The sequence below is a fragment of the Maylandia zebra genome, linkage group LG20 (genome assembly GCF_041146795.1).
Source record: "Maylandia zebra isolate NMK-2024a linkage group LG20, Mzebra_GT3a, whole genome shotgun sequence".
NCBI classification, from domain to species: domain Eukaryota; kingdom Metazoa; phylum Chordata; class Actinopteri; order Cichliformes; family Cichlidae; genus Maylandia; species Maylandia zebra.
Genome location: NC_135186.1, coordinates 20910452 through 20927686, shown reverse-complemented (window position 1 = coordinate 20927686; position 17235 = coordinate 20910452). Strand labels below are relative to the sequence as shown.

General features: G+C 41.5%; 1 protein-coding gene across 2 annotated transcripts in view; it reads right to left on the bottom strand.

Moving 5' to 3' along the window:
* The window catches only part of si:ch211-251b21.1 (glutamate receptor U1), a 29049-nt gene extending 13231 nt beyond the window's left edge, over window positions 1-15818 (bottom strand). Inside the window, exons 1-4 of one of the 2 annotated variants that reach the window (XM_004545937.6) lie at window positions 15622-15818; window positions 15386-15458; window positions 13382-13413; window positions 5148-5327 (exon numbers count right to left, since the gene is read on the bottom strand). In XM_004545937.6, the coding sequence (XP_004545994.1) occupies window positions 5148-5327; window positions 13382-13413; window positions 15386-15449 (276 nt within the window). In that variant the 5' untranslated portion in view covers window positions 15450-15458; window positions 15622-15818. The remainder of the gene's footprint in view (window positions 1-5147; window positions 5328-13381; window positions 13414-15385; window positions 15459-15621) is intronic. The other variant, XM_004545938.6, reaches the window with a different exon arrangement.
* Between the last annotated feature and the right edge of the window lie 1417 nt (window positions 15819-17235).

Genomic DNA, 17235 nt, shown 5'->3' with positions numbered 1-17235 from the left:
AATAACAGGTATGACTCAATGCATAGAGGTCTATTAACACATAGTGAGTGAGAAAGGTGACTGGAAAGGAAAAACTCAATGCATCATGGGAATCCCCGGCAGCCTATGTCTATTGCAGCATAACTAAGGGAGGATCCAGGGTCACCTGGTCCAGCCCTAACTATATGCTTTAGCAAAAAGGAAAGTTTTAAGCCTAATCTTGAAAGTAGAGATAGTGTCTGTCTCCTGAATCCAAACTGGAAGCTGATTCCACAGAAGAGGGGCCTGAAAACTGAAGGCTCTCCCTCCCATTCTACTTTTAAATACTCTAGGAACAACAAGTAGGCCTGCAGTGCGAGAGCGAAGTACTCTAATAGGGTGATATGGTACTACAAGGTCATTAAGATAAGATGGGGCCTGATTATTTAAGACCTTGTATGTGAGGAGCAGGATTTTGAATTCAATTCTGGATTTAACAGGAAGCCAATGAAGGGAAGCCAAAACAGGAGAAATATGCTCTCTCTTTCTAGTCCCTGTCCGTACTCTTGCTGCAGCATTTTGGATTAGCTGATGGCTTTTCAGCAAGTTTTTAGGACATCCTGATAATAATGAATTACAGTAGTCCAGCCTTGAAGTAATAAATGCATGAACTAGTTTTTCAGCGTCACTCTGAGACAAGATATTTCTAACTTTAGAGATGTTGCACAAATGGAAGAAAGCAGTCTTACATATTTGTTTAATATGTGCATTGAAGGACATGTCCTGGTCAAAAATGACTCCAAGGTTCCTCACAGTGTTACTGGAGGCCAAGGTAATGCCATCCAGAGTAAGAGTCTGGTTAGATACCATATTTCTAAGATTTTCAGGGCCGAGTACAATAACCTCGGTTTTATCTGAATTAAGAAGCAGAAAGTTAGCGGCCATCCAGGTCTTTATGTCTTTAAGACATTCCTGCAGTGTAACTAATTGATGTGTGTTATCTGGCTTCATGGACAGACAGAGCTGGGTGTCATCTGCATAGCAGTGAAAATTTATGCAATGTCTTCTAATGATGCTGCCTAGGGGAAGCATGTATAGTGTAAACAGAATTGGTCCTAGCACTGAACCCTGTGGAACTCCATAATTAACCTCAGTGTGTGAAGAGGACTCTCCATTTACATGTACAAATTGGAGTCTATTAGATAGATATGATACAAACCACTGCAGTGCAGTACCTGTAATACCTACAGCAATATATGACACACTATGTGAGTTACGGCCGGCAATGATCATCAATGTTCAAAAATTTTGGTCTGGTAGAAGCATGTTCTAATTGCTCTAATAGGATATTATGGTCAACAGCATCGAATGCTGCACTAAGGTCTACCAGGCCGATTATTAGAGATAGGTAGATCATATTTAAGATCGAAGAATTAATTAATGGCAGGACTTCTTTGAGCAGTTTTGTCGGAATGGGGTTTAAAAGACACGTTGATGGTTTGGAGGAAGTAATTATTGAAGTTAACTCAGAAAGATCAATTGGAGAAAAAGAGTCTAACTTAACATCAGTGGTACTAAAAGTAGCTTGGTCTCTGGATGCATCAGAGACCAAGTTGGGGTTCAGTAACTTGCCAAAGGACACCTTGGTAAGAACTCCAGATTAGAGCACACAGAGATTGAACCAACAACCATCCAATTAGCAGATGACCTGCTCTACAGCCAACTCAATGACAAAAGAGGAGGGACAACGAGAGAGGAAGAAAAATGGATCGAATGCAGCTGTAGACATATGTGGGCATATTGATTCTTACTGCCGTGCATCTAGTAAAGTCGCTACGGCCAGTTTATGACATCCTGAGTCTGGTAGAGAAGTTTTAAAGGTGACACAAGATTAATCATAGAAGCGCAAAAAGGTTATAATTTCTTGATAAAGACACAATAGATGATCGTTGTTCATGACACAAACGTGCTCCCATTTGAGGTGTATGGAACAAGTGGATGTTTCTCCTGCTGTTGATGTAAGATCCTGGTACTGATGTGACTGTGTATGAGCAGCAAGTCCCCTTCAGAGGACTCTGTCCATTCCAACAGAACATCCCAAGTAAACCGGGGAACTATGAGATAAAAACATGGGAAGTATGTGATGCCAGGTCCAGCTGTACATGGAACATGCTAGTGTACGATGGCAAACAGTCTATCCTGCAGTCAGGACACGCGAGTTGTCCCTAACATTGCAGAAGGTTTCCAAAAGAAAACAATCACCAGTAACAACTTGTTTACTGTATATGACCCTTGGCCTGCAACTGCAGAAAAGAAAGCTGTCCATGATGGGACCAGTGCAGAGGAATAAACCTGAGCTTCCTCCTGCACTTGTGTCAAATATGGAGACGCCTTTGTCCTCATGAAAGTTTACCTTCACTCAGATCCATGCCCTGGGCCCTGTGCTTCGTACGTCGCTTACTACATCCAAGATCAAATGAAACATCCAAGACCAAATCATCGCGCTAACTCTGAGCTCGCTATTCCGGTTCCCCGAACACACCTGTTGTTGACGATTAGTATAGCTGGATGAAGTAATGTGAGATCACTGGGTGGCCCAACAGGGGCTACGCATCGATAGTAGAAACATTGATCGGCAACCCTTTGATTGGTCGGCGAAAATGTCGAAGGAGCGCGCTCGGTATTTTTCGGCAGCAGAGCAAGAACTCTTGAGTGAGGGATTTCAGGAGTTTCAGAGTTTAATTAAAACGCAAGGGAACACTGCAAAGGCTGCAAAAGCAAGGAGAGAGGGCTGGCAGAAAGTTGCTGACAAATCAAACTCGTAAGTAATTCAATAATAACAATAATAATGGAGTGGATTTATATAGCGCTTTTCAAGGCACCCAAAGCGCTTTACAATGCCACTATTCATTCACTCTCACATTCACACACTGGTGGAGGCAGCTACGGTTGTAGCCACAGCTGCCCTGGGGCAGACTGACAGAAGCCAGGCTGCCATATTGCGCCATCGGCCCCTCTGGCCAACACCAGTAGGCGGTAGGGTAGATTTATCATATCACACCATATTATCCAATATTATATTACATTATATTATATTATAATATGTTATATTATATCCCCTTTCACATTAGAGCCACAACAGGACCCACTAGAACATGGGAACAAGTAAAAGTGAAATATAAGAATATTCTACAGAATGGTAATATTTATCACTTATATTGCTTGTCGTCTCTTGGAAAGAGACCCTGGAATACTCTGTTTGTTTGTTCATAACAGCAACCAAGAAAAGGGCAGAGCAAAAAAAAAGACAGGTGGTGGTCCTGCACCCCCTCGTCAACAAGTTGGTTAAGTGAATACCCTCACGGGAAAATCGATATCTCTCTATGAGCACACTGTCGCGCTGAGCTAAAGGATCCTGTCTGTCCCGCAATATACGCTGAATTCTGAGGACTCTCCTTATCAATCTTGCACCTTCCGCAATGGGTTGCTCGCGTAAACGGACAGGACATGGCTGCGACAGGCTTCCCAAATCCACCTTCGCTTTTATAGCCGTGGTCTCTCATCTTGATTACACGAAGTAATTTACAATTACTACTCTGAAATATGAATTACATCTGTAATAATCACATACATGTAATAGAATGTTAATAGTACATTTCCCTTTTTTAGGGAATGACCTGTATGTATCTGTGTGAAATCAATAAAAGGATCAAGTGCTGCATTATCTTTAGTTACATTGATGTTATTTATTTATGGTGAAACAGTGGTGGAATATCGCTGTTGCTTTCGTATGAATGACGCGGACATACCTGCGTGGCCGCGATCTAATCCTGTTTACATAAAGTAAACCTGCTCCCCAGCAGGTTTACGCTTACGGCTCTGTTGCTATGACAGCAAGTCCCGGATGGGCTTCGGGGAACCGAACGATCCAGGATCACGCGAAATCGTCAACAATCTAATCCAGCTAACTCACTTAGCGCGGTACGAAGCACAGGCCCCTGGTGTCCTACCATGCCAAAATATAGAAAAATGTCAGGTAATGAGTTGGAATAAAGATGAATAAAACCTTTAAACACAGAGATGGATGATATTTTATACTTATTGCTTTATAAACAGTCAAAGCAAGCGGGGTCATCTTTGAGCCCAGAGGACAACAGATGTGATGATTTGCTGCCATTAAAAAACTTGAATTAGTTTAAGAACCGCTTTCTAAATTAACTTTGACATATACCCGTCATATACCAATATATACGTATACGTCATATACCAATCACAATAACTGATGATTTAATTAATTTTTTTTACCCGAAAACAAAGAAAAAATTCATTTTTATGAGGTTTTTATCAGACTTAAATTTGAATTTGAATAAAAAAAATTGTGTCAAAATATTTGAATTAAGTTTTAATTAAAAGTGGGGGAAAATCCACTTCATATTAATTAAGTATCATTCAAACCAGATGGGGACATTTTTGACCTCTGTGGACCACAGGAGGTCAAAAATGGAGGTCACATGTGCTGCCATTTAAAAATTTTAAATGCTTCAAATGCTTCAAAAAAAACCTTTCTTACTGAAGTTCAACATACAGGACTCTGTAGTTAGACAAATAGTCAAAATTATCTAAACAATTAAATATTTTATTGTCTCGTTTTATTTTCGCTCAAAAACAGAGTGTACTTTATGTAAACAAGGTCTGGTGGCCCTAAAATGTATAATGTACGGTAAATTTTGTGTTGATGTATTGGTCTTAAGTAAAACTAAGGTGTAACACTGAATTGATTGACAACTTATATTTTATATTTTAAAAAACACTCAAATGAAGTGGGGACATTTATGACCCCTGAGGACCACAGGTGTATGGAAATCGGGAGGACATTATGAGGGATAAATTAAATTAATTTGACAATTTAAGCGTAATCTTGCCAATTAATGTAATTAATGTAAAATTGCAAAGAGCATTGTGGCTCGGATAATCTATAATGCATAATATTAGGAGGGCTCAGACATTGGTGGCATTAAATTTAAAGTGTACATTCATCAAAGCAAGGTCTGAGGTTGAACAGGAGGGTATCAAACTTAATTTAACAAGAGCAACGAAACACATTACACTAAAGACACATACTACAGTGTTCACATACTGTAACACACTGAGGTAGAGTTGTTTCAGTGCTCTATAACTCTATGACTCACCCCTCTGATGACTTCACCAATCATGCCATTCCAGTTGCCGCTGGAGTCCATGGCGCCATAGCGGTTGTCTTTGACCAGATGCAAGTTGTACTTGAAGCCTAGCTTCTTGGAGAGCTCTGAGATCAGATCAATGCAGTAGCCTTCTAGCTCAGAGCCCTTGCTCATGGCATATGGTTCATCCTGACAAAACACAAGGCAGCAAGCAAGGCATACTTTAAATTTAAAGGAAATCAACATGCTCTTACAACTTGAAGTTTGTGTAAAGTTCCATCTATCCATTCACTTCCGCTCATCCTTTTTCAGGGTCGCGGGGGGTGCTGGAGCCTATCCCAGCTGTCATAGGGCGAGAGGCGGGGTACACCCTGGACAGGTCGCCAGTCTGTCGCATAGTTTTAAGTTCTGAATCCTAAAATTGTAGTATGTAAATGACTGTTTAAAGGAAAAAGTGCTATGTGTAAGGCAGTCTCACTTTTTGCACCGAAATACTTGAGGAACTTTTCACTCTGAGTTTTTAACAGTCAGGTTCAAGAAGGTCAATCTGACATGTTCCACTCCTTTATGAACTTTGTGGAGTCAAGCACATCCTCAGTTTCCCTTAACTTCACCCTTAACCTTTTCTTTGACTTTAAGTATTTTATCACAATTGACGTGAGGCCTACCGGTCTTTGTGCATTTAAAGTTTTTAAATAACTAGATTTAGGAACCAGAACTAAAAAAGCATCCATCCAAACAATAGATACATCCTGTGCCTCTAAATCCTTATTAAAAATATTATGAAACGCAGGAGTCAGTTGTTGAGCACAAGATTTGAGTAAACAACAGTAAATATAATCTGGTCCGTGAGACTTGTTCACACCTAATAGTGTTATGCCTTGGATTTTGTGTTTCACTTAAACTGGTTTTACAGTCCCTCAAATGTGTTGGTTTGCATATACAATTTCAGTCATACAGAGAGGGGAGAGGGGTTTTCACATAACCCACCCTTCCTTATTCTAACTTTGATAGACGTAAGTGACTCCTGAATGTTGACTGGCTGACAAGTGGGCCAGAATATGGACGGGAGATACAGCGATTACTAGAGATTACCAGGAATGGGTGAACCGTGAAAAAAAAAAACAAAAAAAAAAAAGTATAGACAGTGGCTGTTGTGGACACTGTTCATTATTTTTAATACTTGTTATCTTTTGAGCTATTTGTAGGTCATACATTTGCTCCTTTTTTCTTATGGCAGGCTGATGGACCAACAACAGTATAAACAAGAGGGGTCCAACATACTTTGTAAACTGCTTCCTGACAACAGAGCTCTGTGCAGGCAGATGGCCTGTACCAATTCTATTTTATCCAAGGCTGTATGACTAAAAGTGGTCATTAGAGCATGCTGTAGGTATGGTTTGAATGACCTCTTCACAAACTAAGGGTAATTATGGAGTTCCACAGGGTTGTGTGGTAGGACCAAATCTGATTACATTATACTGTACCTTCTTCCTTTAGGCAGTATCATCAGAAGGTATAGCATATATTTTCAGATTCCTTCAATGTACATAATAAACAAAGATGTAGGACTGCTTTCTTCCATTTGTGCAATATCTCTAAAATTAGCAATATCCTGTCTCAGAGTGACGCTGAAAAACTAGTTCATGCATTTATTACTTCTAGGCTGGACTACTGTAATTCATTATTATCAGGATGTCCTAAAACTCCATTTCCAGCGACAGAAACGGCAAACAGTGGGGAATAATGGGTGTGATCAACAGCAGGCCACAGGTGAACCTCTGTCGGCATTTGTGAGTACTGTTTTCCACTGTTGTTCGTCAGGTGCAGCCCTGTTGGGGGGGAGGGTTGCCATGGAGATTAGCCAGGCCAGCTTCACGGATGACACATCAGGGAGGTGCCACGAGGAAAACCATGGTAGCGGCAAGCCAGGGACTCAGTTGTGTGCTGTTGTGGGCCAAAACTGGGTTGTGGTGCGATGAGCTCGATGAAGAGACAGAGTAACGAGAAGAGATTCCTTGTTCCCTGGGACTAGGCTGGCGCAGTTTCAGCACCAGAAGAGGAATTGTTTCCCTCTTAGCTATAAGGAACATTCTTCTTGGAGATTTTTTAAGACAATTTTATTGAGTGTTTGCTTTAGAATTTAGTGTAATAAGAACATTTTATTGCATAAGTTTTTAGAATGTTGTTTGTTTTATTCCTGCTTTCTTCCACTGGGAATAAACCTCTTCTGATTAGACCTGTTTAGTCTCTGTGCCTTGGGTTTCTGATGAATTTTCTCCCCCTTGTATTTAAAGAACCCGAGTGTCTACACAAGTACACACTCACACCCTATCACATATATATACGAAGCCCCAAGTGCGATGGAAGAAGGATCATTGAGTGCAAGAGGAACTGACCTGAAAGATAGGATCACAGCGAAGCTTGAAACCTGGAACCTCCATAGCTGGTTACCAAGACTACGTGAAGTACCCTCAGAAGATCTACTGGATGATGTGAATGCAGCACTACATACCATACCTACAACCACCATTACCGAGACTAACCAGCTGATCTACACTTTGGCAGCAGTGATCAGTGAGATGCTTGGCTACAAGTGGAACAGCCACAAGTTCTGATTACCCTCCATGGAGAAGGAGACCAGAGGCTAAGATCAAGGTAGCATGGAGGGAGGTTAGCCAACTATCAGACCTGCAGAAAGGTGCAATGAAGAAGGTGCCTAAGAAGTACAGAAAGCTGTCCATACCTGAGGCCTTGGAAACTGACAAGCAATGACTCAGAGCTTTGGCCAGCCGCTTGAAGAGGTACACCAGGGAGATTGAAGGCAGGAGAATAAAGCAACTGTTCTCCATACAACCATCCAAGCGTCTGGGAGCACAAATGAACCAGCTGCTAGTCGATGGGAGACACCCGGAATAGCTAACACAAAGCCGGAAAGTTCTGATCCCCAAGGACCCCCAGAAGGGACCAGTCCCATCCAACTACTGGCCAATAACCTGCTGGAAGCTCCCGTCAGGCATCTGGTGGCTAAGATGAACAGGCACATGGCTCAATACATGAGCGGGGCACAGAAAGGAATTGGCAAGAATACCAGAGGAGCAAAAGACCAGCTACTGGTAGACCGAGCAGTCAGCCGAGACTGCAAGACCAGACTGACCAACCTGGTCTGTACCTGGATTGATTACAAGAAGGCATATGACTTGATGCCCCACACCTGGATCGTGGAATGCCCAGACAAGATCAACAGGACCCTAAGAGCCTTTATCAGGAACTAAATATGGATGTGGCAAACCACTCTAGAGGCCAACTTCAAGACCATAGCACAAGTCACCATCAAGTGCGGGATCTACCAAGGAGATGCCCTGTCCCCACCGCTGTTCTGCATAGGCCTTAACCCCCTCAGTCAGATCATTGACAAGACTGGCTACGGATACTGGCTACGGATACTGACTATGGAACGAAGCAATTGTCAGCCACCTCCTGTACATGGATGACATCAAGCTGTATGCCAAGAGTGAACGAGACATTGATCCATGTCACCAGGATATACAGCAATGACATAGGAATGCTGTTTAGACTGGAGAAATGTAGCTGGATGATATCAAAGAGAGGGAAGGTAGTCAGAACTGAGGTGATCGAACTACCAGAAGGTAACATTGTAGACATAGAAGACAGCTACAAGTACCTGGGGATTACACAGGCTAATGGGAACCATGATGAGGTTGGGCAAGTCATGAGGAGCCTGCTGAACAGTAAGAACAAGATCCGGGCTATCAACACCTGCACCTTGCCCTTGATCAGGTACCCTGCTGGGATAATAACCTGGCCAAAGGAGGAGATAGAAGCCACTGACATAGAGTCCAGGAAGCTCCTTACCATGCATGGAGAGTTTCACTCCAAGTCCAGCACCCTGAGGCTGTACGCCAAGCGGAATGAAGGATGCCGGGGACTGGTGAGTGTCAGCACCACAGTCCAGGATGAGACAATGAACATCCATGAATACATCTGGATGCGACCGCATGCTCAGTGAATACCTCAGACAGCAGAAACCCAAGATAGAGGAGGGAGACGAGGAACCATCATGGAAGGACAGGCCCCTGCACGGTACGTACCACCGGAAGATAGCGGAGGTGGCTGATATCCAGAAATCCTACCAGTGGCTGGACAAAGCTGGACTGAAGACAGCAAAGAGGCACTAATCATGGCAGCACAGGAACAAGCTTTGAGCACAAGATCCATAGAGGTTGGGGTCTATCACACTAGGCAAGACTCAAGGTGAAGGCTATGTAAAAATGTCCCCGAGACAATCCAGCACATAACAACAGGGTGCAAGATGCTAGCAGGCAGGCATAGGATACAGGAACATCTGTGCCGATTATGGCCTGTTTGTGGTAGACAAAAACACAAACAGAAGGTAGACAAACAGAAGAAGACAGCTGTAGTGATAGATGTAGCGGTTCCCAATGACATCAGGAAGAAGGAACATGAGAAAGGGCTCAGAGAAGAGTTGGAGAAGATGTGAAGGGTGAAGGTAACAGTGGTAGATGCTAGGTGCAATGACTCCCAAGCTAGGCGAGTGGCTTCAACAGATCTCAGGAACAACATCTGAGATCTCTGGCATTACCAGGTAATCAGGCATTACCTACTAACAGTACCACTCATTCGACTGCTTTCCCTGTTCAACTCAGCTTGTCTGGAAATACTCATTACATTCCCATTACATCATAGTGCACTCGGTGCTTGCTTGGAAGTTTAGGGGGTTTTTTTCGCTGTAAAAAGAAGTTTTCTTCCCACGCACAACGGACACTAATGTTTTTGTCACTTTTTATGGAATCAAACTTAAAGTAAGGTCAGTACTTCCATGCTTTAAACGCTGCACGCTCATACTCTCTCCCGCACTTGATATATTATCCACTGTTGATCTGCAGACAGCTGTTGTCAAGAACGTCGCACTTGCTTACGTCACTGTCATGAGACATTCTCGCAAAAAAATCACGGATTTAGTAACGCAGCGTTCCTACGGGAAAGTAACGGTAATCTAATTACCGTTTTTGCAATAGTAATCCCTTACTTTACTCGTTACTTGGAAAAAGTAATCGGATTACAGTAACGCGTTACAAGTAACGCGTTACTGCCCATCTCTGATCTGGACTTAACAGTACTATCAAATTTCCGCCCAATCTCTAAATTGTCCTTTTTGTCAAAAGTTCTGGAGAAAATTGTCCCTCCGCAGCTCCAGACCTTTTTAGACCAACACGACATTGGTGAACCACCACCGTTTTGACACAGTAGATCACAGGATTCTTATCTCTTGACTGGAACAATATGCTGGAATTACAGGGCTTGCTTTGGAATGGTTTAAATCCTACTTATCTAATCGTATTTTCTCTGTTAGATTCAGAGACACATAGCCTCCAAAGATGACCCTTTTTTGCGGGGTCCCCCAGGGCTCTATCCTTGGTCCAGGCCTTTTTTCAATTTATATGCTCCCGTTGGGATCTATTTTTAAAAAATATGGAATTTTGTTTCACTGTTATGCAGATGATTCTAAGATTTACCTTCCACTAAAATGAAAATCTGTGAATCCTCTGAAGGGACCATTTGATTGTCTAGAACAGGGGTGTCAAACTCCAGGCCTCGAGGGCCAGTGTCCTGCAGGTTTTAGATATTACCCTGGGTCAACACACCAGAATCAAATGATTAGTTCATTACCAGGCCTCAGGAGAACTTCAAAACATGTTGAGGAGGTAATTTAGCAATTTAAATCAGCTGTGTTGGATCAAGGACACATCTAAAATCTGCAGGACACCGGCCCTTGAGGCCTGGAGTTCGACCCCTGTGGTCTAGAAGATGTCAAGGCATGGATGGCTCTAAATTTTCTAAATCTAAATGAACAGAAAACTGAGGTCATTGTCTTTGGTCCTTCTGACCATTACGACCTTGGCCCCTTAGAAAATTATATAAAAAAAAACCTTTTGCAAGAAATTTACGAGTGATTTTTGGCAGCACTTGACAGATAAATAATGTAGTCAAAACCAGTTTCTTTCATCTTCGCCTAATTACAAAAGTTAAGCCCTTTCTCCGTTTCAGAGATTTTGAGAAAGCGATCCATGCCTATATCTCATCTCGCCTCGACTTCTGTAATAGTCTCTACTCTGGCGTCACCTCTTCATCAATTGGCCAACTGCAGCTAGTTCAAAACGCTGCAGCACGGTTTCTAACTAGCACACGCAAGCGAGATCATACATCTCCCATGCTTGCATCACTACACTGGCTGCCAGTCAGCTTTCCAATTGACTTTAAGATCTTAACACTTGTTTTTAAGTCATTGCATGGACTAGCCCCTACATATCTTGCTGCTCTCCTAACCTGGTATTCTCCCCCAAGATCCTTGAGGTCTGCAGACCAAATGCTTTTGGTTGTCCCTAGGTCCAGATTAAAACACAGAGGAAACCGGGCATTTGCTGTGACTGCCCCCAAACCTTGGAATATATTGCTTTTGCATATCAGACCCTCCCCAACACTGGATACTTTTAAAAGTCATCTAAAGACCCGTTTTTATTCTCTGGCTTTTGATTCATCATGAGTTTGTTACTATTATTCTTTTTTATGGTTTTATTCTATTTTTTATGATTTTATTCTCTTTTTTATGATTTTATTCTCTTCTAAAACACTATTCTGTTTTTTTGTTATGTTTATTGCCTTGTCCATTTTATTGTACAGTACTTTGGTCAACACCTGTTGTTTTAGAAGTGCTATATAAATAAATTTGAACTTGAACTCTGTCCAGAAGAGCACAGCGCTAGGAATGGCTAAGATACTGCGCAGGACCCCCAAGCTCCCAGGCCTCTGGTAGAGGAGCTTGAAGGATAGATGGCAGGGGCGAGCGGGGAATTATATCCTCCATCTATTATATCACTCTCTTGTTGGGACCGTTGTCCCTCTTCCTGCACTTCTTGTTGGTGCTATTAACAGCAGCCTCCTGTGGCTGTGAGAGCTTGTAAAAGTTGTTGTTGGCAATACTGCTGATGGTGCAGCAGCAGCCCCAACAGCTAACATGTCGGTTAATTTGACACATTTTGCTGCATTTATTTTTAGTTTATTTTTATCTGTCTTAGCAGCTCCACAGCTTTTCTCCACTTCTTTCTCACTAAACTCTGTTCTACATGTTGTGTGAAGTACAGCAAAGGCAAGTGGAGCGCCTGGTTGTGTAGAGAGATTTGATTGGGCAATAGTAGTGAAAATTAATGAATGGGCTTATGTCAGTGCATGCAGCACTGGTGCACGGCCATCGGCCCAAAAGTGCATCAGCCCACTGGGCAAATGCCAGGTATGCCAGATTACCAGTCCAGCCCTGGCTAAAGAACATCCCAGAAACAACATCCAAGATCTCTGTCCAGAAAAGCGCAGTCCCAGGAACAGCAAAGCTACTGCGCAGGACCCTTGTTTGATGGATAAAGACTGCCTGCAAGGAATTGTTGAATTTTTTATTTTGTTTTAATTTTTTGAAAGGTGGCAGACACTGTGCTATGTTGTTTTTTGTTTGTTTGTGTTTGCTTAATAAAAAAAAATCTGTTTACTCATATTTTAATCAGATAGACTGTACAATACCTTATGTTAAGATATATATATATATATATATATATATATATATATATATATATATATATATATATATATATATATATATAAGCTAACTTTGAAAATGTAAAGATAGACTTTAAAGCTTCCTTCGATATGAAAATGGTGAAGATGGCATATGGACTGTGTTTATTTGGTTTATTTTATACTTGACAGTGAAGTGTAAAGTGGGTCAGTAAGAATTATGGCGACTAGGACAGAAAACCCAACTTTGCCGATATAAAGGACAAGTGTTTATGTCTGTTTTTGAAACCAGAACACAATGTTTTAAACTATTAAAGAGACACTGTGCAACTAGTGATAATTAGCTTGCTTGTTCAAGTTCAACAAGGGTAAGATCAATTCCCAGTCTTCCAAAATAATGTATTACATGATTTAACTCATTCACTGCCAGCCATTGGCAGTGAATGAGTTAAACCCATTGACTCATTCACTGCAATTGACGGCTATAGACGTCAATGGCAGTGAATGAGTTAAGAGCTATTCTGAACATACAATGAAGTTGTATATAAGAGGCATAAATTCTTATATTGTTGACTTGACTTTGTATCACAGCTGGACTTTGGCATTCTAGTCAGGAACAAGAGACAAAGAAAGAATACCTTTATGGTTGTGATGAATAACTCCTTGGCATCTAGAACAGAAAAAAGAAAAAGAAAAACAGAATTGAACTTTTGGGAAAAAAGTAATTAAGCATCAGATCAAAATAATAGGATTCAGTCTGATTTGTGGTTTGGTTTCAAGTCTACAGGCTTATGGAAAGTATGGCTTCAAAAAGCCTAATGAAGCATATTGTTCTGCTGAGTTCCCTTCATGTGTTTTTTCTCTGAACCATAGCAAATAAATCAGCCAAACAGCCAGTGAAGGACAATGACAGTCTTGTTTTCGGTTGTTTTTTAGTAGAGCTGAGAAATTGGCTCCATGGTGAGGGGAGGTTGCGAGATACAATAGGTGGGGGGGACAAGGCTCATTTGATGGGATCAAAGTGAGGTCTTAAAGGATGTGTTTTCCTGTTCTAATCTAACCATCCCCTCCCACCACCACTGACCAACTCCTTTTCACCATGTAATCAGGGGATAAAACCCCCCAGCCAATCCCATCATTACTCATGACACTCACAGTTGTTTTCTTCTTGCTCTAACTGTGAGCAGTGGCATGCCAGGACTTAACATGCCCTGCCAAGGTCTGTCAGAGAAGAGAAAATGATGGGAGGGTAGGGGTCGGGGATGTGGGGCATGCAGAGGTGCTAGGGGTGCAAGTTTTTCATAATTGCGTACCACAACAAAAGCAGCTCTGGTTGGGTAATATAAAGCTGATGACACGATGCCAGTCTCCTCTAGTGATGATGGCAGGACCTACAATCTGCGGAGATGCTTGTCACTTCACTGCCTGCCTGCTGAGTCCTCCTCTCACACAGTTAATTGATTCATCACAGTGCTTTCTGGAGCACAGTAGGGCAGTAGCCCCTCCACTGGTGAGAAATAGGAGTCTGTCAGTGTGGACTGGACCCCTGTGTGAAGTTTGATAGGCCTCCAGCAGTCTAAATCTTGCCACAGAATTTTAGTTATAGCATACATTAAAGTTGTAATTTAATGCTAGTTAGAGTAAAATGCTAAGAGTCCAATCAGAAAATGTTTTACTTGAAGGCGTGGAGGTGTTTTCAATGCTTGTTTAAAATAAAACCTAATGGAGAAATGGATAATGGGGAACATCATGGTTAACAAAGTATCAAAAGTTGGCCCAGATCTTGATTTTTTTTTTTTTGAAATTGTAAATGTTTATACCCAGTATTCATTTGTGGGGTGGGGCTGCAATAATTAAGGGACAGTTGGATGGATTTAAAACTTTTATTCAATTCAGTTTTATTTATATAGTTGCCTCCAGGTACATTAAACGAATGAAAAACAATTGGAGACCTAAGACACAAACTCGTGCCGATTAATCAGCCCATCAGTACCTCACCATTATTTCAAGCTTGGCACAACAAAGACAATGTACTGACACTGATTATTAGCTCTGGAAGAAACTTCTTTTCACGCGACTCTAAGGGAAATATCTGTAAGTAATAGACCTCATCTTGTGTACCAGCTACTTTTTACAAAGCTGGGAAGAAAAATGTATAAATCTGACAAGAATGTGGTCAAGCACTTGAAAAAACCCCATGCACATGAAAATAACTTTGTAAGATTAGCAAACACAACTTGAGGAAGAGAGCAGAGATTGAGCAATAACAAGTGCCCATGTATAATTCCCTGATAGCTGAAGTGTTGTTTGTTCTTACTTAGAACATTTTGCCTCATCAGAAAACATCCCTACACATCAAACAAGGGTTTGTAAAAGATCACATTAGTCAGTTACTAGACCTTTAACCAGGAGACCTGGGTTTGTGTCCCATGTTAAACTGTCATTTTCAGACTTTGCTTTATTTTTGAGACTTTGTTTGGTGTGGTTCAGGTAACAAAACTTCTTTGTAAGAGTGAGGAAGAGATCATGGTTTCATGATCATAGGTAACATTATTAAAAACCTGCTTAGAAATCTAATGCAACTCATGAACTAATGGCAATTTCCTTGATTGCACATCTCTCAGATGTAGCATTATTCTTACCTGCAGTAAAGAACCATGCAGTCAGGACTGCCACACAAACGAATAAAGCCATGCAGAGTTTCATGTTTCCGTCCTGTAAATGACACAGACTACTTTAAACTTCTGTGAAAACATGACCATGTTTATGACGAGCGATGTCTTTGATTTAACATTGAAATTATCTGCAGACACAACACTTTTAAACAGGTTTTTTTGCAGTTGTTTTTACTTGGCACATGAAGGAAAAAAAACCTTACCTCTTTCCTTACCTCTGCTCTGTCAGGCACAGTATGCAGAAACAGATTGTGGACACAGGGCGAGTCCAATAAAATGAGTAAGAAATTAAAAATATCTTGTGAGCAGGCCACTGAAAAGACTTAGTGCGGCTGAAAGTAGTGGAGGGTTTATATGGGAAACAGAGAGGGAGGAGATAAGGGCTCACAGGGAGATAAACCCACAACTGCTGGGCCAAAAAAACTACAAAGTCTTGAGAGGTATGCAATTTCCTAGAGCTGGGTGTGTTTTTCTGAGGCAGAATCACTTTATGTCTTAGATTTTCAGACTTTTAAACAGTTACCATGTGTTTTTGCACGGTTACACAACAGGATCTTTAACAACAAAGGAGGGCGGGGTATGGGTCAAGGGTTTTGGGAGCTTAACAGTGTGGTGGTGCAGTAAGCTTTACATATGGATGGACTGGAATGTCCCAGTGGCTCAGAGGAAGGGGGATTTTGTTTTGGAGCACATCACATTTTCTCTCACTCCTGACCAACCATGAGGGATTCGTCATCATAAATTCAATCTCTCCTGCAAAACAGCAACAGAGGTGACTGTGAAGCTATGTCCTTTGTTTAATTTGCTAGGACAAATGTTTTATTAATCTTCAGCAGTTTGTTAAAACTATCCAAACACCCACTCCCTACCACGTTTCTTTGTCTCAAAAATTTCTACGTATAAGCTGCAAACCAAACTGATTTATTTGTACAAAACAGGCAGTGATTTCATCTTGAAAGGAAAGACTTCATTCATTCTGTGAGACAAAAAACATTCTCTCAGGCCTTAAGTGCTAGACAGGGCCTGGAGGTTTCAGTTGAGAGGCCAAAACTTGCCAAATTGTCGAGATAAATACAGCTTTAAGAGGGACTCAGTAGATCTCTTGGAATCCTAATGAAGCTGTCTTTTGTATTTGTGTGCTGGCTGGAGCAGAGTCTGCAGCGCTAAAATGAGCATGTCGAGCTACACAAAGTCTTACAGAGCTGAGAAAGAGGCCTAGCAGTGTCTGACAGCTCGCCAGAGGTGGCTGTCAGCTTTGGAAATCACAGTCCTGACAATGGACAAACCTTTGACTGACATGCCAGTGTCCTGAGAAACCATGAAAACAGTGCATGGATTCTCAGCTCTGGAAAATGGTAAGCAGAGTTGGTGTTTTGTAGGGTCTTAACTCTAATATTGTAGGGTCTTAACCTTACTACAGAAAGCACGACCTTTTCCTAACTCACTGGCTAGGAACTTGTGACGAAAAAAGTTGTTTGAGTGTGAAAATGCTAGTCTCAAGGAAACAGGCACAAATCCAAATTTAGGAAGTGTTCCAAACAGAAACTTTATGATTGTGTGCAAATGTATATTTTAGCTACAAGTAAAATAACCCAAGTTAAACAACAACTCGATTCCAAAACCAGTCCAAAAGCACAGTATTGTCTCTTTTTAATATCTGATCTCTTAACAAGTTTGTCTCTCTTGTGAAGCTTCAAGGAACATTTTGTCTTCCTGCAGGGGGTCTAGTTCTTTTTTTCCCCTCCAAAGGTTGAAAGGGGTGATGGCTGGTAAACACAGACCCAAACACAGAGTCCATAATTAGAGAAGCCAGCACA